This window comes from Ovis canadensis, chromosome 11 (genome assembly GCF_042477335.2).
Source record: "Ovis canadensis isolate MfBH-ARS-UI-01 breed Bighorn chromosome 11, ARS-UI_OviCan_v2, whole genome shotgun sequence".
NCBI lineage: Eukaryota > Metazoa > Chordata > Mammalia > Artiodactyla > Bovidae > Ovis > Ovis canadensis.
Genome location: NC_091255.1, coordinates 65,885,379 through 65,910,193, shown reverse-complemented (window position 1 = coordinate 65,910,193; position 24,815 = coordinate 65,885,379). Strand labels below are relative to the sequence as shown.

The 24,815-nt window shown below is 58.6% G+C and overlaps 1 protein-coding gene across 3 annotated transcripts in view; it reads right to left on the bottom strand.

The window, feature by feature from the left end:
• SDK2 (sidekick cell adhesion molecule 2) overlaps positions 1 to 24,815 on the bottom strand; it is a 274,805-nt gene that overhangs the window by 31,531 nt on the left and 218,459 nt on the right. For 2 of the 3 annotated variants that reach the window (XM_069544046.1, XM_069544049.1), the window contains 13 exons: positions 22,135 to 22,372; positions 19,264 to 19,379; positions 18,454 to 18,643; positions 17,015 to 17,113; positions 15,607 to 15,801; positions 14,391 to 14,592; positions 13,350 to 13,453; positions 12,802 to 12,872; positions 11,111 to 11,246; positions 9,502 to 9,558; positions 8,164 to 8,265; positions 7,892 to 8,007; positions 1,222 to 1,408 (listed from right to left, as the gene is read on the bottom strand). In XM_069544046.1, coding sequence (XP_069400147.1) covers positions 1,222 to 1,408; positions 7,892 to 8,007; positions 8,164 to 8,265; positions 9,502 to 9,558; positions 11,111 to 11,246; positions 12,802 to 12,872; positions 13,350 to 13,453; positions 14,391 to 14,592; positions 15,607 to 15,801; positions 17,015 to 17,113; positions 18,454 to 18,643; positions 19,264 to 19,379; positions 22,135 to 22,372 — 1,813 coding nt within the window. The remainder of the gene's footprint in view (positions 1 to 1,221; positions 1,409 to 7,891; positions 8,008 to 8,163; positions 8,266 to 9,501; positions 9,559 to 11,110; positions 11,247 to 12,801; positions 12,873 to 13,349; positions 13,454 to 14,390; positions 14,593 to 15,606; positions 15,802 to 17,014; positions 17,114 to 18,453; positions 18,644 to 19,263; positions 19,380 to 22,134; positions 22,373 to 24,815) is intronic. The other variant, XM_069544048.1, reaches the window with a different exon arrangement.

Sequence of the window (24,815 nt, the reverse complement as noted above, 5' to 3'; positions counted from 1 at the left end):
CATGCCCTCCTCCAGGGGATCTTCCTGACACAGGGGTGGATGCATCTGTTACATCTCCTGCATTGGCAGGAGGGTCCTTTACCCCTAGCGCCACCTGGGAACAGCAGCTCAAGTGGCAGTGATGCCGTCTAGAGGGGTGCCCTGCATGTGTGGGCTGCAGGGCTCACACCCCGCCTGCTCCTCCCCTGCGCTCCCCTGCAGCCTCCTAACGGACCTCCCCGCCCCCATGAGCCTGTCTTCTGTTCAGCAGCCAGAGCCATCTTTCAAAAACATAAGCCAGATCCTGTGGCCCAGCTGCTTACTCTCACCAACGGCTCCCAGTCGTGCTTAGAATTATTGCCGGACTTCCTCCCGAGGCCCCCAGACCCTCTACCCCCTGACTCTCACTCCCGTTCTCTCAAGCTTCCTGGCCTGCACTCTGGTCTCTTGGCCCCTCCAGCCTCCAGGCCTTGGCACCTGCTGGTCCCTGGGCCCGGAACCCCCCCACCTCCAGGACTTCCCGTGACCGGCCTCTTCTTCCCACTGAAATCTCAGCCCGGATGTCAGCCGCTCAGCCGGGCCTCTACGGGCCAACCTCTCTGAAGCCATCTGTCCACCCCTTGCCTCTGCCCTGAGACCGCTCACAGCCCCTGCCACCTGAGGTTAATTCCTCTAGATGCTTGTAACCAGCCGACTCCCCCGCTAGGAGGAGGGGACTCACAGGTTCCTTCGCTGTTATGTCCCCCACATCTAGCACAGTGCAGGCCTAGAGAAGGCGCTCAGTAAGTGAACAGTGGCATGATCAGAGCTAGGGAGATAAAAGCAAGTTGGGTGGGAACAAGGCAGGGAGCAGAAGGGGGCTGGCTGGGCGCGGACCGGCCGTCAGCAAGGAGGGCTTCGGTGGGAAGACGAGGGGAGGAAGGGCTAGATTCGGGGGGCCTGGCCAAGGCTTCCTGGGGATAGTGCCTCTCTTATTCTTTTTTTTTTTTTTAGTGTGTTTATTTATACAGCTATGCTGGGTCTTAGCCGTGCCTCTCAGGGTCTTTGATCTTTGTTGGGGCATGCAGAATCTTTAGTTGCAGCACATGGGATCTAGTTCCCTGACCAGGGATCGAACTCAGGCCCCCTGCATTGGGAGCGTGGAGACCAGCCCCGATCGCTCAGCTGCCTCCTCCCGCCCCTGAGCCCAGGTGCCAGGTGGGCCCCCCTCGCCTCCCCATCCGCCCCTGGCCTCTCCCCCACCTGCTTGCTGGGTCTGGCCCCGGGTGGGGGTGCTCCGAGGCCCGTCCCCGGCGGCGTTGAAGGCTGCCACGCTAACCATGTAGGTGGTGTAGCCTGTCAGGTTCTTGAGCTTGACGCTGTTCTCGGCCAGGAAAAGCGTTTTCACCCGCTCAGTCAGGTTCCGCCGCTGGGCCTCCCAGAAATAGATCTGTGGGCACAGAGGTGGCAGAGTGAGGGAGACCATGACCCAGCTTCCCCCTGCCCGTGCCTGATCCCAGGGTCTAAGACACACTGCCGCTCGAACTATCCACACGCCTGGACGGCAGGTGCGAGTCACCCAGGAAACAGTTCTTGTCGCTTAGCCCCTCAGTCATGGTTGACTCTTGGCGACCCCTCGCACTGTACCCTGCCAGGCTCCTCTGTCCAAGGGATTTCCAAGGCAAGAATACCAGAGGAGGTTGCCATTTCCTCCTCCAGGGGATCTTCCTGATCCAGGGATCTAACCCACGTCGCCTGCATTGGCAGGAGGGTTCTTTACCGCTGAACCACCTGGGAAGCCTAGGAAATAGTATTTAAGAGCTGCTTTACAAAGCCGTCCAGAACCTTGGTTTTCACAGCGAATCCTTCAGTCCCTGCTAGACTGTAAACACCACGAGGGCACAGAGCCCGAGTCTGCTGATGGCAGGCTTGTAGGATTTAGCGCAGCCTGGGCACTTAGCCCTCAGAAGAGTCACTGTAGGTTTAAACCAGTTCCGTTCTGAGGCTCCGGACTGCAGGGCAGGTAGACTCCACCCCAGCAGAGGCGGGTTCAAGGGCCAGCCTATCGGCATCACCCGGGAGCTGTCGAGGGGTGCAGGCCCCAGCGAGCCACGCACACGGCAGTTTGCACAGCCCGTGGTAGAGGTGAGCACGCCTGGGCTGACCCCAGGGCACTGCTGACTCGGGCAGGTGACTTCCCTGTGCTGCAGCTGTGTCCTCTGTACAGCCGAGGTCAAGGACACACACTTCCTAGGACCAGCGTGATCGAGGGCAAAGAAGGGAGACGCACAAGGCTGCAGGCAGTTTTAGTCCAGGAGCACAGCAGGTCCACAGCGCTTACAATTACAGGTGACCCTAGCACAGCACGGATCTGAAGTGCCTGGGTCCACTTCTTCATGGATTTGCTTTCAACAGATCAGTACAACAGGGTCCGCGGTGGGTTCTATCAGCAGATATGGAGAGCCGTCTGTGAAACAATCCCCTGAGGATTCCGAGGGAGGGCTCTACTTCATATTAACCGGGGGTTAGGGCTCGCTAAATCCCATGGACGGAGGAGCCTGGTGGGCTGCAGTCCATGGGGTCGCTAAGAATCGGACACGACTGAGCGACTTCACTTTCACTTTTCACTTTCATGCATCGGAGAAGGAAATGGCAACCCACTCCAGTGTTCTTGCCTGGAGGATCCCAGGGACGGGGGAGCCTGGTGGGCTGCCTTCACTGGGGTCGCAGAGAGTCGGACACGACTAAAGCAACTTAGCAGCAGCAGGGCTCGCTAGCCGCGAGAGAGGCCGCGCATCCTTCCCTAGTTTCAGAACTCTGCGACCAGAGCAGGCGGAACGCAGGGAGCCTGAGGCCGCGGGGATTAGAGAGCATTTGGCACCACCTGCTGGCCAAAGGCGTTTCTGCATGCTCTGGGCGTCTCAAATTTCTCAATTTGCCTGGAGAAAGCTCATAAAAGTGAGAAAAAGCTAATAAAATTGCCCCCACCTGGCATGTGTGAACTGGCAGTTAGGATGCCTCAGTACTATAAAATCCTTGTTTTTTTTCCCTAACCCCTCCCTTTTTCTTTATTTTTCCAGTCTTCTGATGGGTAGATGTGTGGGAGTTGAGATAGTTTCATTAAATCCCTCGTTCATGGGTTCACTGTTTGGAAGGAATAAATGAACCCTCTTGGAGTGGATTCAGGGAAGAGGCAAGGGGCACAGACATTTTGGGGGAGGGTTCATGCTAGAAAGGGGCCAACCGGGAAAAATGGCTGAAGCAAACGTGAGGTCAGGAAGAGGCGTTCAAAAGATGGAACATGTTTTAGAGCGAGAAAACTGAAGATGCAGGAGAGGGGGTGCCAGTTGCTCGCATCACGTTCTTGGCACGGGGGAGGGGGGGTCCAGGACCCACGGCCACCTCACATCCATAAATGGGCAGCCTCTGCAGGTGGGTCTCGCCGTGAGTGCTGAATCCAGCAGACTTCTGTCAGATGACGATTCGATGACATTTGTGCAAAACAGCCCAAGGACCTGAGCCTTGAGCACCCCAGCAGGTGGCATACGGCCAGGTTGTTGTGCGGGCCGGTGGTGGCCAGGTGTCTGCAAGGAAACGGCTCCCCGGAGGGCCCACATCTTTGGCTCCCTTGTGTCTTAAGCACTCAGAATCATGCCTGGCACACCTGTTGGTGATCAATAACTATTTGCTGATGGATAAACACTGTCTGCAGACGGGAACAGGTGCGGGAATGAATTATAGCCACTACTTTCTATCTCTTCTTCTCAATTCCATGCCCGCTTTTTGCAGCTGAAGTAGAATCGCTTTATGCCGTTGTTAGTTTATGGTGTCCAGCCATGTGGATCAGCTACATGTGAATGTAGATCCCCTCCCTCTTGGAGCTCCCTGCCACCGACCCCTTCCCAACCCTCGAGGTCATCACAGACCACGGGGTCCCTGCCTCTTCTGGCTTCATCACAGGCACCAGGCTGTACTTCAGCCTCAGTTAAGTCAGGTCCAAGCCCACACGTCACATAGCTGGCTGTCGCTGGAGGAGAGTCACACTTTCAGTTCACGGGCACGGCCTCGAGTGGCCGGTCACCGTGCTACACCGGTCTGGTCCACCCACTGCAATATCCCACCTCGCGGCTCCACGCATCTCTTCCCCGTCCCTGCTTCTAGCTGCGGGCCCTTCACGGAGCACCAGAAGCCGTCACGGGATACTCCAGACCCTCGATTCCCCACCTGGACCACCTCCCACCCTGTGTCCCCACCTTCTGCCTCCCTCCTGCGGCTAGGGCCGAACTGCCGGCTCCCTACTGAGGTGACCCCACCTTCCTGCGCTAAATCCCAGGCCCTGTCACCTCTTCCAGGGCGTCACCCACCAGAGCTTCCTCTCGTCCCCGAATCACGAAATTCTTCCTCTTTCCAGAACTGTTTCTATCAGCACACACGAGTTACTCCTCCCATCTTAAAACCGCCTCCGTTGACTGTCTTTTTCCAGCCTCTACTCTATTTCGTCACTTTTCTCTAAAGCAAAGCTCCTCAAAAGGGATGTCAGTACTGGCTACCTCTCCTCATTCTCTCTCGAACCCACTCCAAGCAGGCATCCCCTGCCCTGAACTCTTATCAGAGTCACCTGTGAACTTGGCCTGTTTAATGAAATCATTCAGGGCTCTGGAAACTCCTGTAAAGGGCCAGGTAAGAAATATCTTAGGCTTTGCAGGCCACACGGTCTCTGTTGCACTTATTCAACTCGGCCTTGTGACTTGAAAGGAGCCAAAGGCGATCTGTAAACTAATGGGTGTGGCTGTGTGCCAATAAAACTTTATTTATAAAAACAAGCTGGGGGCCGGATTAGGCCCATGGGCTGTGGTCTGCCCATCCCTGAATCACTGCCTCCTAGGTCTCTTCTTGCTTGAGCTCTCGGGGATGGTACATCTGCTTCCTCTCTCCTTCTGAAAGCACAGTCTGCATGTGGGTTTTGAGAACTCGATCACTTGTTTTGGTCCTGGGGCTCAGTTTTCAGACGTCTGGTATTTTCTATCTAACCATGTCTAATCTCCAGGCTTTTGGTACCATCTGTGCGCTGAAGGCGTTCACCATTCACATCTCCAGCCTGGAACTTCTCCCTTGGACTCTGCACCTGTGTGTCCAGCTCCCTTCAGCGTTTTCCCATGGATATCCAACAAACATCTTGAACCTCTTCCTCTGGCCCCTCCCCCCACAGTCACTGCCTCCTTTTTTCCTGCTCTGTAGCTGGAAGCTCCATTATCCAACTGCTCGGAAATCCTCATTGCTTCTCCTCCTCTCACGCTCCACGTTCAGCTCATCAGCAAATTCTGTTGGCTCTATCCTTCGTGGGGAAGCAAGAGCAAGCGCTTCTCACAGCTACTGCTTGGTCTAAACCCCCATCACCTGAGGCTGCCGCCCCCTCTTCATGGTTTTGCAGTTGCCCTGATGCAGACTCCCCTCAATGCAGCAGCCAGCACAAGCTTTAAAACCCAAGTCACCCAGGGCCGTCTTCTGTCCCCAAGCCCCCCATGGCTGTCATCTCATTCAGCCAAAGCTCAGAGGGCTCCGGGTGATGCACTCCGTCATGCTGGGTCTCTCTGCTGGGCTTTGTATGCGCCTAGCATCCACTGACCCCAGGGCCTTCGCTCGTCAGTCCCCTTGTTCAGAACACTCTTCTCTCAGATCCATGCGATTCACACCCGGTTCACCTTCATCTTTGCTCATGTGGCAGCTTCCCATTAAGGCTTCTCCCGAAGACCCTGTTTGAAGTCCCAAACATGCCCCTTAACCTGCTTCACTTACCACCAGCTGGAGCCGCTCTTTGCTTTGCGCGTCACTAGCCTTCCTCCCCTACAGTTTAAGCTCACGCTGTCTCTGATTTAATCTCAGTATTGGGAACACAGCTGGGCACAAAATAACTACTCAATAAACACGTGTTCCTGAAAAGGCCGGCTGTACCGACCTGCTTGCCCCCACACACGTCACAGCTCACCCTGGCGTGACCACTGGCTGGTGGTGTGAACACATGGTTGACGTTAAGGTCGACGAGCATGGATGCTAACGCAGGTCTTGTTGCTGTTAAGTCAGTTGTGTCTGACTCTTTGTGATCCCATGGACTGCAGCCTACCAGGTTCCTCTGTCCATGGGATTCTCTAGGCACAAGTACTGGAGTGGGTTGCCACTTCCTTCTTCAGGGGATCTTCCCAACGCAGGAATCAAACCCATGTCTCTTGCACTGGTGGGCGGCTTCTTTACCACTAGGGAAGCCCAGTGCAGGTCTGGGAGGCAGCAATGCTCTTCCCCTCATCAGCGTCTATGCTTGGTTGTGATGTTCCCGAGCGTGTGGGCCTCTGTGGCGTGATGCTTGATGCCTGGGCACCCACACATTTCTGGGGACTGTGCATTAATTGGAGGCGTTCCCATCTCCCCAGCCTGGTGTCTGCCAAGCTAGAGCAGGCCCCGCCAGGCTCCTTTGTCGTCCTTGGGGAGGCATATGCTAGGGGTGCAATATTTAGTTCTCTCAGCTGGCGCTGCTCAGGAGCATCATCCATCTTCAGAGCCTCCTTGGCGAGATATCTCTCCTTCTCGCTCCCGCCTTCTTCACCCCATACAGAGCCAGACTCCTATATATGGGGTCTCCACGAGCCATGTGACCCAGCAAGGCCCCCGCCTGTGCGACCAGGGCTGAACCAGGAAGCTCCCGGTGGCTCCCACCCTTGCCACCTTGCCACTACACTGGACTGCCCTCTGGAACAACAAACCACCGCCAGGAATCAGAGCAGTGCTGGACGCTGGCGTGGGAGCCAGGCTTCAGACACGGCCACAGGCTGATTGTCCAGCCAAGCAGCACATCCTTATTGTCATTACTGTTGCCACCTCCTCCAGAGGCTGGTGGTTCAGACGGTAAAAAATCTGCCTGCCATGAGGGAGACTTGGGCTGGGAGAATCCCTGGAGGAGGGCATGGCACCTCACTCCAGTGTTCGTGCCTGGAGAATCCACATGGACAGAGGAGCCTGGCGGGCTACAGTCCACGGGGTCACAAAGAGTTGGACACGACTGAGCAGCTAAGAACATCCCAGTGGCTGTGTGCCCAGCGCTCCCTCCCCACCCCCTACACGGCGAGGGCCAGCAGACCTGGAGTTTGATGCTCTGCTGCCAGCTTTTTTGGTGACCTCATTGAGCCACTAACTTGGGACTCAGTTTCCTCATCTGTGCAATGGGTACAATCATTATACTCTACCAGTTTTAGCAGGCTTTCAGGCATCTTAAGTGAAAACTGAAATGTTAGTTGCGTAGTCATGTCCAACTTTTTGTGACCGCTGCCAGGGTCCTCTGTCCATGGGATTCTCCAGGCACGAATACTGGAGTGGGTTACCATTTCCTTCTCCAGGGGATCTTCCCAACTCAGCGATTGAACCTGGGTCTCCTGCCTTGCAGGCGGATTCTTTACCATCTGAGCGACCAGGGAAGTTCTAAAGGGCTTAGCAAATACTGGAGATGAATAGAATCCTGTCACAACCTGTCATAACACATGTCATTGTCTAAAATCTAGAAATAACTTTAAACAAGAGATTTCTAAGACCTTGTCAATTCAATTAGCATCCATACTGTAACTAGAGTTGGCCAAATAACCACTTCAAGGGGTCTCACGTTGGCTTCGGGAGCTGGTGGGCTGGGCGGGGGTTGTAGATGCTGCGGGGATGGTACAAGCTGGGGTGTGGCCCAAGTTTCTAGCATCTGAGTGCCACCTGCCCTAGGGACACCAGGAGGATGGGTAGCGTTTTGCTCCAGCTGCGTGTATTTCAGTGGGTTGGATGCAAACAGCCAAGAGAGTGAGTGTAGACCCAGGACCTCTGCCCCTCACCACACCTGGGTCCCTCCCAAGCCCCGCCGGGCCCTGTGTCCCCGGGACCCCCTTCCCTGCCCGAGCACCCCTACCTTGTAGCCCTGGATGTCCCCGTTCTGGCTCTCCAGCGGAGGCGGCTCCCACGTCACGTCCAGCTGTGTGGCCGTGGGGCCATGGACGGCCACGTTGCGGGGCGCTGCTGTGGGCACTGTGGGGTGAGAGGGGTCCTGAGTGTGCAGGGCCCCCTCCAGGGAGGAGGCGCTGGGCTGGGCCGGGCCCCTAGATCCCAGAACCCCTCCTGCTGGGCTTCTTGGGGCGGAGGAGGGCCGGGGTGGGAGGGGGCTGGAAGCGCAGCTGTGCTCACCTGCCTCCCCGACAAAGACCTCGTGCGGGGGGCTGGAGGGCCCCTCGCCCACGGCGTTGTACACGCTCATGCGGATCTCGTAGCGCCGGTGCTTGTTCAGGTCTGCGGGCGACAGTCGGGGAGGGGCGAGACACAGAGCTCATGTCACAGAGGGCGGAGGCTGCGATGACGCTCCCCTGCCAGACTGGACCCTGGAGTGCAGGCCCAGGAAAGGACAGGGAACAGCTAGGGGGCGGCCGGCCCGCGGCGGCGGACGCCTTGGCTCATCCCTGGGACCCCGCACAGGATGCGACCATCCCAGACACTTTTAGGACCAAACGGGCCACTACAAACATTCACGCTGGGACAACAGGTGCGAATCCAAAGTGTCCTGGACACGCTGGGTCACAGGCCACTTCTTCCCTGCCTGTCCTGGGCACCCTGATCACAGGGGTGCCAGGTTCCCAGCACCTCCCCATCCCCCCTGCCCTCCCTTTCCCCAGGCTAGTCTCCCTAAACCAAGTCTCAACATGGGGGCAGGGCTCAGCCTTAGAGAGAGGGGCTTACTGGATGTGAATTCGGCGCTAAGAAGCCCTCTGTTCCTGCTCACTTCGGGGTGTTTGGGGGAGACACTTAGAAGCTGGGAGAGGGGGCAGCTGCAGGAATATGGGCCTGACACCTGGGGGGGTCACTGTGCCTGCTGAGGGGGCTCCTCTTTGCTCCCCCCGACCCAGGTGGGCGTTCTAACCACCCTGACAGCCCCAGGCCTGCGCCCACGAGGAAGGAAGATGAATAACTCAGTCTAATGTGGGCCCCTAATGGGAGGCCCCCTGGCTCAAGGCTCTTGGTCTTGGGGAGAACCAAGCACCCTCCGGGATATTATGAAAACAGTGAGGGCAGGGCTCCAGGGCACTGGCCAGGGACCTGTCCTGGTCCCTGGCGGAAGAAGGGGCTCTGCTCACTTCAGGGTGGAACTCGGCGGACAAGACAGCTGAGCTGACAAGTGCCTCTGATGGATGAGACGGACGGCAGCAGCGTGACCCCCCACCCATCCAACCAGCGGGACCACCAGGTCCTGCCGCGGACCCCGTCACCATCCCCGGCTCCCCAGAGCATAAGGCCAAAGCCATTTTCCTTTCTCTTCTGTCCTGATGGATGAGGGCTGGGGCAGACCCTCCCGGGAGACCCCCTACTTTTCTGTGCATTTCAGGAAAGTCGAGTGTGTGCAGGAAGGCGCCTTTCCTCAAGCAGCCTGAGGTGGGCGTAGCCCTGGGCTGCAGGCCGGCGTCCTCGGAGGCCCCTCTCCCCTCCCCGTGGGAGGCCTGGCCCGTCGGGGAGCTGCTGTGCAGGGGGACTTACTGTCCAGCTCGTACTGCGTGAGGCTGGGCCGGCTCAGGTTCCGCATGGAGTAGAAAGCTATGGGGTGGGGTCAGGGGGGTGGTCGGGGCAGGGGGTGGGGTGCGGAGGGGGCCGGAGGGAGACAGCAGACAGAGGAGGTTAGTACACACACCCACCGCGCCACAGAGACCCTGATGAGGAGGCGGGATGGGAAGACACATGCAGAGGGAAGGGCCTTCCAGATTCCTGAGTTAGGGGCTGGGGCGGGAGCGGGGCGGGGCGGGGGCAGGCAGCTCCCAGGATGATGCTGCCCCACCCTGGCGTGCACCCGCCGGAGGTCACAGGGCACCAGGAGTCCCTGGGAGCCCAGTACCCCCAGATGGAGACGGTTCTGAGGGACCCTCTGGGCCCTTGTCTAAAGGCTGAGTTCCTGCCGTGATGGAGCGGTGTCGTTAATTTCCTCATATGAACCAGAAGCCATTTTACTACTAGGAAATATGACTGTATTATACACAGGCCTATAAAATCACAACCACCAGCACATGTCTGCCAAAAGATTAAAAAAAAAAAAAAAGAATGCAAGCTGTTGGATCAGCTACTTCTGAGTTTTTTTCTATTAATTTTCCTTGGCTCCGCGTTCAATCATCTTGTCTGCTAATACCCTCTGGAAGACAAGGAGCAGAGGGTTTAAGAGAAGGATGGAAGGAAGCGTCAAGACGGATCAAGAGGATCTTAGGCTGCTCCTCCGCTCCCACCCGTCTCTGATCTGGTCCCACCGCCCATCCAGGGACTGATTCCTGTGACCCCTGCCCATCCCCAGCAAGAATCAGTGGGGGGTGGACCACAGCACGCCATCTCCCAGACTGGCTCGACTCAGTCCCAAGCCTGTTGCCTCGGGGCCACCCTCCCGCTCTCCCCTACGTCTCCTATTCGCCTCTACTTGGGCCCCCTGCCCCATCACCAGCCGTCATCTTCAAGTTCCCGAAGTAACTGTCCTAACCGAAAGCAGGGCGCATCCTTCCTTAGCTTGAATGATTCTGCGGTTTCTACTTGGCTTCTCGCGTCTTCCTTCCAGTTGCAGAGGCCGGCTGGGCTCCGAGGACCCCAGGGCAGAACAGTAACCTCCCAGAGGAACCAGAAGGGGCCAGACTGCTGCCCTTGGGACGCGACCACGCTTGGTTTTGAGTCCTTCCCACCTCAGGCCCTTTGCACATGCCAGGACCCCCCCACCCCCGCTTCTTTAAGACCTGGAATCATCCATCAGGGCCATTGCCAAGGGCATCCCCTGGGACGTCTTTTCTGACGCCGGCTTTAGGCTCCCCTGGAATGTGCCCTTCACAGCGGTCAGGCCAGCGGTCTTAGACGCCCCTACCAGGGCTTTCTTCTCCAGCACCTGGCTCCTCCTCCAGCCCGCTAGCTCTGAGAACGCAGGGACCCTGTCTGTCTTGCTCCCTGGTATCCCCCGGTGTCCGGGGGCGTGTGAAGTGCTAAGGAAACACGCACTTGGTGACTGAACGGGACGGGCTGAGACGCACACACGGGGAGGGCGGCAGGGTTCCAGGGTAACCAGGTTCCGGGAAGCTGGGAGGTTCAGGCTCCGCCCACCCCAACTCCCTCCGCTGTCACTCACAGGTGAGCTCCGCCCACTTGGCCCCTGGGTTGTTGATGCCGCGCAGCGTGAAGCCCCTCATTCCGTCGTAGAGCAGCTCTCGGTAGCGGATCCGGAAGCCCAGGAGGATTCCGTTGATCTTGTCCTCCGACGGCGGCTGGAGGGCAGGGGGTAGGAGGATGGAGCCGGCTGGGCTGGACCGCGGCGGCAAGTTCCCTTCCACTCGGCCCCTCCTTCCCTCCCTCCCTCCCCACACCGCCTCCCGCAGGCCTAGAGCAGGGACTGTGTCTGGACCAGGAAAAGGAATTGAAGTGGCACTGAGCAGCTTTAATTTCCGAGCATTTCCGGCGAGGTTATTCCACCCCTGTAGCATTCTCTGTGAGGCAGGGCACGGCAGGGATCACGACGCCATTCCCACCGCACAGAGCAGAAAAACGAGGCTCAGAGATGGAAAGGAGCCTGCCCAAGGTCACCCAGCATCGTGGGGGCCCTGAGCACGACTCTGGATGCAGGGCGAGTCTTAGAGTGTCATTCCTTGTCTAGAAACTTCCTCACATGATCACCCACCCTGGCCAAGATCTCTTGGAGTTTCCCAGGAGTCAGGGAACTAGGTAGAGGCCCCGCCCTGCTGTTCAGCGAGACCCAGGGCGAGCGTGTCTCCCTGAGCTGCGCCTCTGTGTCTTTATCGTTTTCTCGTTTGCTTTCTGCTCCCGTCCTCAGATGAGCTGGAGAACAGGCTTCTGGAGAAGGTGGAAACTACCTTTTATGACACCTCTTCTAAAAAACCTGCTGCAACAGTTCAGCCTTTTATGAGCTCCTTAATTGCGTCCCTGGCTGCATCTGGCACCTCCCTGCTGCTCACTCCATCAGGACGCCCCGCCCTGCTCCAGCCTCCACTGGCTCCTGGTTGCTCCAGGTCATTTTCTCTTTGGGGACCGTCCTCCTCAGGGCGGGCCTGGGGATGGGGGAGGGTTGGGGAGGGTCCCTCCTGTTTCCTCCTCAAAGGCTTCTCCTTCAGGGGATCGGCAGGTGGGCAAAGGTTGGCACCTGCCCCTCTAATCCTGAGAAAAGGAGACACTAGTTCCTGGTTTTGGGGCCTCTGGGGGTGACTGGACCCCATGGCTGGACTTCAGGGGGTTGGGGAGGGTCGTGAAGGTACCCAGGGGCAGCCGGCTCTCTGAGAAGTGTCCTGGGTCTTCCTCCGGCCATGTGAGAGGCAGTGCCCACATGAGCAGTGGCTGGGGGTGGGCAGGGATGGAAGGGGGATTCTTTGTACCTGGACGGTGGGTTCCTGCTCACAGGTCAGAGCCCGGCCCGGGCACAGGTGAGGCACACACACCTGTGTCTGGTCTCTGTTGGGAACCCCTTCACTCAGAGCAGGGCTGGGTTCACGGAGACCCTGGACGCCCCACGCCTGTCTCTGTCCGAGGATTCTGCTGACCTCAGGGCACCTAGGGCCAGCCAGCAGCTGTGTGACCTGGGACTTTCTCATCCCCTCCCTGAGTCTGGGTCCTCATCCACACAAGGGTATGTGGCGGGATCTGATTACGGGGTGAGGAGTGAAGGGTGTGTCCGTATACATGTGAGCATGCGTGTCTATGCACGTGGGCACCGTGTTCCAGTCCTGCCGGGGCTGGTGAATTGCTGGTCCGAGCACAGACTGTGACCGAGTCTGCGTGGGACATGGGCCCCTCCCCGCCTGCCGGGCGTACCTGCCATCGGATCAGCACCGAGGTGGTGGTGTGGGGTGTCACCGACACGATGGTGGGCGCTTCGTCGGGGGCTGTGGGGAGAGGTGGGCAGCTGAGCTCTGGGGCCCCTGGGAGGCCATGGGGACCAGGTTCCACTGACCCTGGTCCTGTTTCAGGCATAGTCCCCACCCCCACCGCCCGCCCCAACTCCTGCGCAAGAATAGCCAATGTGGATGGGGAGAGGGGCCGGGACCCTGACCCCAGCGCAGACCCGAGGGCCTGGAGCCTCCCCTCTCTGCCCCCCACGGGTCTCCCCACGCTGACGCGGCTTTCTGGGGTTGGCCATGAGCTCGGAGATGTGAGGACGCCAGGCTGGCTGAGGGTGCTGAGCCCTGGAGAAGGTCCCTCGGACCCAAACCTCCTTGGGAGTCTGCCCAGGGAGCCAGACCAAGGATCTAGCAGGCCTAGGGTCCTTCCATCTTTGGAGGCCTCCTCGCCACAAAGAGAATGCCCAGCACCCAGCAACTGCCCAGGGGACCGAGAGAGAGACCCAAGCAGAGGGTGCTGACCGGCTTGCAGGGTGGTCAGGGGCTCTGACTCCTCGCTGAACTCGCTGTCTCCGATGTCATTGGTTGCCTTCACGCGGAACTTGTAGGATGTGAAGGGCTTGAGCCTGTAGAGGAGTCGGAATAAATGAATGGGGGAGGTGTCCCTCTAGGTCCCCCCAGGGCAGCCCCAGAGGGCGAGGGTCCATTACACAGACAGGAACATGGAGGCTCAGAAGGGCGGTCTGCTATGAAGGCAACAACCTGGGGCTTAGGCCAGGCCCTGGGGCCCCTAGACCGGGCCAGCTCGGGGCGTGGCCTCACCCTTGGTCCCAGCTAGACGCCAGAGGTCCCCAAGTGGAAACGTCCACATATTTCCTACTTCGGAGGGGCCTGCAGGCGGAGTAACCCCACTGGGAGCTGATCCTGCCCCTAAGAACTGCCAGCCCGCTCTTGCACTTAGTAAATTCAGGAGGGGCTGAGGGTCTCAAGAGTTAACCAGCACTTCATCTCCATGAGGCTCATTTCCTCTCCAGGCAAATGGCTTCCTTTTTGATTTATTGGGGGTGCGGTGGGGGGTGGGGAGGAGAAGAGTATTGCTCAAAACTCTCGGTCACGTCAACTGGAATATTAAAAATACAATAGTATAAAATACAATACAATACAATAAAATACAATACAATAAAAATTCCTAGTAGGAATTAAATTGAAGGCAGGATTTCGGAGCGGAGCTCCACTCCCCTATTAAAGATGGAGAAGGAGATGCCGGCTGGCTGGCGGGATCCAGCTAATGAAGAGTGGCCAGCCTCTCTCGAAGGAGGGGCTTCTAGACTCCAGAAATAGATAATTAAGAGGCAGCCCTAACAAGGCTCCAGGGAGGGTGGGGAGGGAGGTTCAGACACAGCTGGAGGGGATGTGTGTGGATGGGGAGGGGTCTGGGGGATGGGGGCTATGGAAACCATGTGGGGCTGGGCTCCGGGCCCCCAGGAGTCCCTTTCAGGGTGGTGCGGCCCCGGCTGGGTGGGGCAGGGTGGAGAGGCTGGTGGCCAGACTGCGGGGCCTCACCGGTCCACGAGGAAGGTGGAGGCGTTGTGGCTCACGGAGGCTGAGTGCAGCGCCCACCGGCCGCTGGGCAGCTCACGAGTCTGGATGGTGTAGTAGCGCACGGGGGACAGCCCGTCGCTGCCCGGCTCCCAGGACAGCAACACGCTGCGTGCCTTCACGTCCTCCTGCTGCACCACCGGCTTGCTGGGGGGCTGCGGGCGGTCTAGGGGGGTGCGCGGAGCAGGGGGCAAGCCGGTGAGCAAGCGGCAGGGGGATAAGAGAGGCACGTTCTTGCCCACCTCCCCAGCCCACTTCCACGCATAGTGGACCCGACAGTTAGCACTGGGGCTCCTGGTCAGCGGTGGTCCCCGGACTAGGAGAGGCCTGGGTGTCTGGGAATTCACCCCACTCGCCCCCCAGGGCTGACAGTGAGAGGTGTGGACATCGGCTCCTTCGACCTGTGTTTGCACGGGGCTGTGATGGGACCTAGGCTGGCCCTGATGGAGTGGGGCTGAGCCCACGTTCCCTCCACGGGACTCGGCATGTCTACCCCCTGTGCATGGTTCCCTCTCGTGTCCCCACGCCCTGTGGCGGGGGTTTTCTGCACTTTGGCTTTGGGTGAATGGGTCTCTATTGACAGGGCCCGTCCTGCACACCGTGGGCTGTGTGCCCACACCCACTAGATGCCAGGACGCCTTCCTCTCCAGGTGTGACAACCCAAAGGCCTCCAGACTTTGCCCAGTGGCCCCCGGGGGGGGGGCCAAGTCACCCTGGTTGAGAACCACTGTCCTGGGTTTTTTTTCTGGGAACACTGTCCGATAAGTCAGGTTCACAGGGGTCTGGGGATCAGGCCTGCTGCTGGGGAACCCGATCCGGGGTGGGAAGCCGGGTCAAGGCCACAGGGCAAAGGCAGCCGGGGCTCCGGGCTGCGGCCCCGTTTTGTACCCAACTGGACCCCTCTGTCAAGGGGGCAGGGAGTGAGGAGGGAAGTTGGCCTCACCAACCCGCCCTTTGGAAAACCAGTACCGGCTCAGAGCAGGGTCCTGGGAAGGGGACCGCCCCGCCCAGCTCCGGAAGTCTACTGGAGCCCGTGCCGGCCTTGGGGACAGAGAGGGGAGCCCATTCTTCATTCGGGACCAGGACAAGAGACTCACAGCTTGTCACTGGCCCACCCCTGGCGGGGCACCAGGAAAGGGGGTGAGTGCCTGATCCCTCCCCAGCCCCAGGGGATGGTTACCTCTCTTCTCGGTGGTCACCACCAAGGCCTCGGCAGCCTCTCCCCACCCCTTGCGGGTCTGGGCCGTGATGCGGAACAGGTAGACAGACTCCGGCTTGAGGCCGCTGGCCGTGAACTGGCGGGCGCTGGGCGCGAGCACCTCCACAGCGGCGGCGTTGGCCGAAGTGGCATTGAGCCGGTGGGTGATCTGGTATGCTGCGGGGCGGGAAGGGGGGTTGCGGCGCTGGGAGGCAGGGCAGGCTGCCCCCAGGGCCCCAAACCCGAGGCCGCCGCAGCATCTGCCCTCGAGCCACTCTGGGTCGCTCTTACATCCTCAGCTGCCCCCTGGGGAGTGTGACTCTGGGGGCCTTGGACCGGTGCGTCCCACCCCTTACCCAGCCCAGCCCCCAAGGAGGACACTGAGGCTCAGAGAGGCCAGACCACCTGCCAGGAAGTGACCGAGCTGGAAGTCCAGCCAGCCCAGGTCTTTCTGAGTCCAAGTCACGTGCCCTCCCCACCTCCACTCTGCAGAGGCGTGACTATCACCGGGAGGTGCCGGGATTGAGAGCCCTGAACTGGACACACGTGGTCCAGTCCCCACGTTACAGGTGAGGGGCTGAGGCCGTGGAGGGGAGCAGACGGGCTTAAGTTCACACGGCTGCTGATCTCAACTCTGCACCTCCTCCTGCATGTGTGAGTGTGTCTGTATGTGTTAGGGGAGGAGCCTTGGATATGAAATGATGCTTCCCATCTACAGCATCCCTGCTGGGGGCCGTGGGCCCCATTTCCCACCTGTGATAGCCCCTGGGCTGAGCCTGTCAGGGTACCCTGACCTGGCCACACTTGGAAGCCATGGCCGAGGTTTACCAGATGGCCCGTCGCCTGGGGCCCTGGGGTTCTTGGGGCACAGAGCTGATCAATGGTCCTTCCTGGCCCTCTGTGGGGGTACAGAGCTAATCAATGATACTCAAGAGACCTGAACCTGACCGTGCCCTCCAGCTGATAACCTTACAGACAGTTTTTAAGTTGACGTTTAGTCGATTCACAGTGTTGTGTTGATTTCTGCCGCGCAGCAAAGTGACTCAGCAATACGTGTACACGCACACTCTTTTTATAGTGCGCTCTTCTATTACGGTTTATCCCAGCGCACTGAACACAGCTCCCCGTGCTCTACAGTAGCGCCTCGCCGTCCATCCACCCTAGGTCAGCGTCTGCTGACCCCAAACTCCCCCTCTCCCCCTCCCCCTGGGCCACCACAAAGCTGTCCTCTGCCAGACTGAGATTTCTAGTGGGAGAAGTCAGACCCTTTCTCGGGGATATGTGAACACTGCCTGGGCTCAGTCTCCCTCCTGCCCACGCAGAATCTGCCTCCTTTGTTTCTTACACCTCCTGCTTCTGTGGCCCGGGCCCGGGAAGGGGAAGGCCTTACCAAGGATGATGCCGTTGGGGGCAGCGGGGGGCTGCCAGACCAGCCGCACCGACGTGGTCCGCACCTCCGGGAACAGGATGCCCACGGGGGGTCCCGGGACTGGGGGGCACAAGGGAGGAGCAGGTGACCGAGTGGCCACCGCTCGGCCCTCAGACCCACCCTGCTCCCGCAGAACAGCTCGGGGGAGGCAGGGGATGACCCACCCTGCTCCCACAGAACAGCTCCGGGGAGGCAGGGAATGACCCACCCCGCTCCTGCAGAACAGCTCGGGGGAGGCGGGGGATGACCCACCCCGCTCCCACAGAACAGCTCGGGGGAGGCGGGGGACGGGCCGCTTGGCTCAGTGAGCTGCGGGGGAGTGTGTGTCTGCGAGTGAGCATGGGGCAAGGACATGTGATCAGGGAGGTTTACATATTATTTGGCAGGAAGTAGAAGGGACCCAGGCTGCAGTCGGGGGGAAACGGAAGTGCCCATCCCGAGCCAGCACTGCTCTTCTTTCCAGACTTCTGTCTGGAATCCCCAGATCTGGGGCGCCCTGTCCCAATAGCTCCCAGCGTGCTTCCTGGGTCTGTTCCCCGGATCCACCCTCCCCAGGGTGCAGACTTGCCCTTCTGGACCCAGGAATGGCCAATGGGCGGCTGTTTCAGGGCACACATGTGGATGGAGATGGCTACAAGCCGGAGGGGAAGGAGTGAGGAGGGGAGAGAACCAAGGTGATGGGGGCACAGGTTTTCCTGCGCCGCTTCCATCCCGCCGAGAATGCCAAGGAAGCTGAGATTTCTAAATTTGAACTTGGCCTTCCAGGTCATTAGGAGGGTATATTTGTCAAGGCGGAAGGATAGAACATATTTAATTTAACACATCATTAGCTTGATTTATCGCTTTCGAGAGCAGAGACATATGGTGTTTGGGCTTCTTTTGGCCCTCTCAGCCCGACCCCACCGATGTTTGTGCTGAGCAGCGTGTGAGGATGCGTGTGGGCAGGAAGCGGGGGAAAGGGCCTGTCAGGGCGGCCTCTGATGGGGCGTTTTGCCGCAGAGACGGACGCCTGGAGCTCAACTGGCGTCACTCATTGGCAAACAGGACCCGTAGGCTTGTGCAAAGGGAAAATCAGGCCTTTTCCCTTGCACAGACCTGCACTCGGCCTGAGCCTGCCCCCAGGGACAAGGATCAAAAGGGGCGCAGATTCTCTTTTCTTGCCTCAGAGAGGCTGGATCAGACGCCAGAAGGCCCCTGCGCTGTCATCTCTTCCTCAGGGATGAGGTCTGTTGCTAGCCTTCCCTGCAGTGGGCAGGTGGCCCTCAGAGGCCCGCTCCCCCAGGGGAAGCCTGAGGCCACGGTTCCCTTTGGGGCAGAGGGAGACCCCAGGAGGGGCAGGGCTGGGCAGGGGGCAGTAGGGAGTGGAGCACAGCTCCAGACCCCCGGGGGTGTGACCTCACCGTCGTCCAGGGTCCGCTCCAGAATGGGAGGGTGGCTTGGTCCCCCGTCGCCGATGCGCGTGAAGGCCAGCACCTGGATCTCGTACAGCACGTACTTGCCCAGGCCTGTGAGCTGGGCGCTGCGGGAGGAGTTCCCTTCCACCAGCCAGAACCGGGGCGGGGCGTCCGAGTCCTTCTCCTTGTACAGCACCTGTCAGAGCCCAGCGCAGGGTCAGGGCCGTGGGCCGGGTTCTGGTCTTGCCAGAACGTCTCCTGTCTCCTCCCCAGGAGCTGGATGGGGGGCGGGGTGAGGATGAGTAGGTGGACCCGGGGCCCCTTGGAGGGGCTTGGTCCCCGGGTTACAAGCTAGTGCTCGGGACAGGCGGGGGACACAGAGATGTACTAAGCTGCAGAGCTGGAGATTCCTCGGGGAGCATCCGGCTAGGAAAGCAGGCCCAGAGAGGGGGCCTGACTTGCTCAAGGTCACACAGCCAGGAGCCACAGCGCTGGGATGTCTCATGACTTCCAGGCTGGGGCTGTAGGTGCAGGCTTGGGAGGAATTCTAGAAGATGATGGAAACTGAATCTGGGCCCGTGGGGCTGAGAGTGAGTGGCCCAGTGTGGCCTCCTGGGGCAGGCAGAGCTGCCCCCCCAGGACCCCCCAACCCTCATGGGAAGCTTCCCCACCCGCAAGGGAGGACTCCCTGGTTGCCGTGGTGATCTGTGGACGCCAGCAGGCAGATCCCCTGTGTCCAATCTGGAAGGCAGCGTTCTGGGCGTCAGGGGCTCGCCAGGACTGGGTGCCTGGATGGGGAAGCAGGGAGCCCCTCACCTTGTAGCCCAGCACAAGCCCGTTGCGGTCGGCCTCGGGGACCTCGTTCCAGCGCACCAGCATGCTGCTGGAGGTGGTGGCCAGCGCAGACACGTTGGTGGGCCCGGAGGACGGCACTGGGGGAGGGGGGAGAGGGGAGGAGGGGCTCAGGACCCAGTGTGGACCCCGCAGCGGAGGGGTGGAGGGGGTCCAGGGAGGGGACAGGGGCGCGGTCCCCAAATAGCAAACTAGCCCGCGACCGTGATGCTCTTGGCTCCGGAGCATCACACGTGCTGCCTCTGGCGCGAGGTGAGCCCCCTGTGACCCCCGCTCAGACTCACGACAGGATGAGCCTGCATTTCCTGCCAGTGCAACCGCGGGGGGCGGGCGGGGGGGGCCCAGTGGGAGGGGAGCCGTCATTTAAAGGGCGTCAGGAGGAAGCCACAGGGTACCCGCCACGTGCGGATGGACGAGGGCTGCCTGCAGGCTGGGAGCGCCTATTCTGTGGGTGTCCCCTTGCCAGGCCCCTGTGAGCGGCTGCTTGTATTTCTGGAAGGTTCTGAGAGCTAACCCAACCTGCTCCCCCTTCCCCTCCCCAACCTCCAATCGTGGGGTCTTGCAGGCATCACTGGGGTCAGGGTTAAAGGACACAGAGCCAGAACTATCCTCCTGGGAACATGTCCCCCTAACTTGGGAAACAGTGCAGGGAAGGATCAGGTACTAGAGACATACACACACACACAGAGAAACCACACATACACGCACACACACACATGCAAACATACACACACACAGAAACCACACACACACACATACACAGAAACTACACACACACACAGGAACCACACACACACACACAGGAACCACACACACACAGAGGAACCACACACACACACACACAGAAACCACACACACACACACAGAAACCACACACAGACACACAGAAACCACATACACACACACAGAAACCATACAAAGACACACAGGAACCACACACACACACATGCACACACACACACAGAAACCACACAAAGACACACAGGAACCACACACACACACACATGCACACACACACAGAAACCACACAAAGATACACAGGAACCACACACACACACACGCACACAGAAACCACACACAGACACACAGAAACCACACACATACACAGAAACCACACACACACACACACAGAAACCACACACAGACACACACACACACAGGAACCACACACAGACACACACACACACACACACAGGAACCACACACACGCACACCACACGCACACACAAGAACCACACACACACACAGAGAAACCACACATACATGCACACACAGAAACCACACATACACACAGAAACCACACACACACACAGGAACCACACACACACACACACGCACACACACACAGAAACCACACAAAGATACACAGGAACCACACACACACACACACACCACACGCACACACAGGAACCACACACACACACAGGAACCACACAAAGACACACAGGAACCACACACACACACATACACACGTACACAGAAACCACACACACACAGAGAAACCACACACACACAGGAACCACACACACACACACACACACACACACAGGAACCACACACACACACACACGCACACACACACAGAAACCACACAAAGATACACAGGAACCACACACACACACACACACCACACGCACACACAGGAACCACACACACACACAGGAACCACACACAGACACACAGGAACCACACACACACACACACACAGAAACCACACAAAGACACACAGGAACCACACACACACACATACACACGTACACAGAAACCACACACACACAGAGAAACCACACACACACAGGAACCACACACACACACACACACACACAGGAACCACACACACACACAGAAACCATACAAAGACACACAGGAACCACACACACACACACACACAGAAACCACACACACAGAAACCACACACACACAGGAACCACACACACACAGAAACCACACCACAGAAACCACACACACACACATGCACACACACACACAGAAACCACACACATACACACAGAAACCACACAAAGACACACAGGAACCACACACACACACACACACAGAAACCACACACACACACAGAAACCACACAAACACAGGAACTACACACACACACAGAAACCACACACACACAGAAACCACACACACACAGAAACCACACCACAGAAACCACACACACACACATGCACACACACACACAGAAACCACACACGCACACACAGGAACCACACACACACAGGAACCACACAAAGATACACAGGAACCCCCCCGCCCCCCACACACAGAAACCACACACACACACAGAGAGAAACCACACACACACACACACACAGAAACCACACACGCACACACGCACATACGCACACAGAAACCACACCAGACACATAGAAACGACACACACACACAGAAACCACACACACACACACAGGAACCACACACACACCCACACACACACACACAGAAACCACACACACACACGTACACTCACACACACACACAGAAAGCACACACACAGAAACCACCCCCCCACGCACAGAAACACACACACGCACACACACACATACACACAGAGAAACCACACACACACACACAGAAACCACACACAGAGAAACCACACACAGAAAGCACACACGCACAGACACACACACACACAGAAACCACACACACACATGCACACATGCACACACACACACAGGGCATGCTCTGTCAGACGCTGAGCACAAGCAGGCGAATGAGCCCAGGACATTTCTGCACCGCAGCTCCAGCCTTAGGGACCCAGGCGGGGTGTCCCCAGGCCACAGGGAGGTGGCCTGGGTGAGGGGCGGGCACCCGGGGCGGTACCTGACTCCCGGGTACGGCCCGTCACCGCCGGGCTCCAGGGCCCACTCCCGACAGCGTTGAAGGCCTGCACCTGAGCGCGGTACTCTGTCCACTCCTCCAGGTCCTCGATGGTGCACTCACGCTCCACGCGGTCGTGGACCACGTGGCTCAGCGTCTTGCCGTGGCCGTCTGCCCGGCTGTACTTGATCTTGTAGCCCACCGACTCGGGGTTCCCGTTGTATGCCATCTCCGGGAGAGGCTGCAGGAGGGGTGGGGGGAGGAAGACTGCTGTGAGGCCTGCCCCACGCTGTGCAGACCTGCCAGGCTCGTGTGGCCTCTTCCAGGGAGGCTTCGGGATTACCCAGCCCACTGTCCAGCCTCTCTGAGCATGGCTTGGTTGTGTGACTCTGTGTTTCTGACAGCCCCACCTTCTCCCTGAGTCTCCCCTTGGGCTCAGAGGAGAGGCAGAATCCACTCTACAGTGCATATTACAAATTTATGACCCTGCCGAGGGGGCTGGCCCAGGAGGAGCGGCGTAAAGGCTGTCTAACACCTGGCACCTCTGGCCATGGTCTCTGCCACTAAACTCCCACCCTCAGCCTGCCAGCTGCTGCTGCTGCTGCTGCTAAGTTGCTTCAGTTGTGTCCGACTCTGTGCGCCCCCATGGACTGCAGCCTACCAGGCTCCTCCGTCCCTGGGATTCTCTAGGCAAGAACACTGGGGTGGATTGCCATTTCCTTCTCCAATGCATGAAAGTGAAAAGTGAAAGTGAAGTCGCTCAGTCGTGCCCAACTCAGCGACCGCATGGACTGCAGCCTACCAGGCTTCTCCATCCATGGGATTTTCCAGGCAAGAGTATTGGAGTGGGTTGCCATTGCCTTCTCCGAGCCTGCCAACAGATACTTATTTAACAGCCTACAGCATGCCCGATCTCAGCCCGTGTCTGCCCTTGGAGAACAAGCATGCGGAGACACCGTCTCTACTATAGGAGCCGCTGTCAGGAAGTCCTTCCGCCAGCACACCTCCGTCTCTCCTGTGCATTTTCAGCCTCCCTCTTCTTGGTGTCTCAGTGAAGAGGAAAAAAAAAACCAAACAGCTTCCTCTCCTGGGCCTGTGACTAGGCTGGTGAGGCTGAAGCCACTGCCTTAAGTTCATCTGGATGAACTTGGTGGTGCTGACTCCAGTGGAGAGGTGGGCCTGTCAGGGGCAGCCTGTGACCCGGGCAGGCGCTGGAAGACTCTTGCTCTGACGGTGGCAGGGCTGGAGCTGGGGTGCTCTCAGCCCTCACTGGCCCCCGCTCTGCTTCCCTAAAGAGCCCCTGATCCACGGGCCCCCACGTTCTGACCCACTTTCTCCAGGTCCTCAGCCTATGCCTTGCCGCCTCCATACTCCCTCCCCGGCCCCCCGCTCCTGCAGACACTTAGTGAAGCAGACCAGAGACCATTAAGGCAGCGATCGATGCGCCTGAGAGCTCGAGCTGGGCCCACGTCTCAGGCTCCCTCACCTGCTAAGGAAAGGTAATGGGCCACGCCATTAGGGGGGCCCCGAGGGGCCGGGGCCCCGCACTGCCCAGAAACTGCCTCCTGTGCCCCTCCGGCCCCCACCCTGGGTATTGGACGCCTCAGCCTTTTAGTACTTGGAAACCTTAGAGCAAGGAGCAGGGGGCAAACGGAGAGCCAGCCTGGAGGGGAGTGCAGCAGAGGAAGGAAGTGGGGATGGGGGGTGGTGGGCTGGGCAGGTGGATAGCTTCCCGCGGTACCCACGCCTGGGGGGCTCCTTGTTCATAATTAGTGCTCAGCCAGGGCTGACAGCCACTAGCACCTCCATCAGGCTGTTTATGAAAGGTAGCAATGACCTGATAAAAAATAACCCTGATAAGCTTTGGTTCTGATAAACCAAAGCTCGGTGCTTTTTAAGTTGAGTTTGGGACAACTAGTAAAGATCTTTCAGTTCAGTTCAGTTGGTCAGTCATGTCTGACTCTTTGCAGCCCTGTGGACCGCAGCACGCCAGCCTCCCTGTCCATCGTCAACTCCCAGAGTTTACTCAAACTCATGTCCATCGAGTCAGTGATGCCATCCCACCATCTCATCCTCTGTCGTCCCCTTCTCCTCCTGCGTTCAATCTTTCCCAGCATCAGGGTCTTTTCAAATGAGTCAGTTCTTCGCATCAGGTGGCCAAAGTATTGGAGTTTCAGCTTCAGTGTCAGTCCTTCCAATGAATATTCAGGACTGATTTCCTTTAGGATGGATTGGTTGGATCTCCTTGCAGTCCAAGGGACTCTCAAGAGTCTTCTCCAACACTACAGTTCAAAAGCATCAATTCTTCGGCGCTCAGCTTTTTTAGTGGAGGCCAAAAGGAGTTGTGTGGGGACTTCCTTGGTGGTCCAGTGGTTAAGAACTCACCTTGCAATGCAGGGGACGCGGGTTTGATCCCTGGGCGGGGAGCTAAGATCCCATACGCCACGCAGCAACTATAGCCCCTCCCCCGATACTACTGAGCTCACGTGCTGCAACTAGAGAGTCTGTTCGCCACAACTAGGATCCCACATGTGGCAACTAAGACCTGATGCGGCAAGATAAATAAATCAATAAATGATTGTTTAAAAAAACGAGTTGGTGGCTGGAAGGGCCAAGTGAAGCAGAGTCGGGCAAGCTCCCCCTGAAGCTAGGGTTCCTGGGTTTTCTAAGAAGCCGGGCTGTGC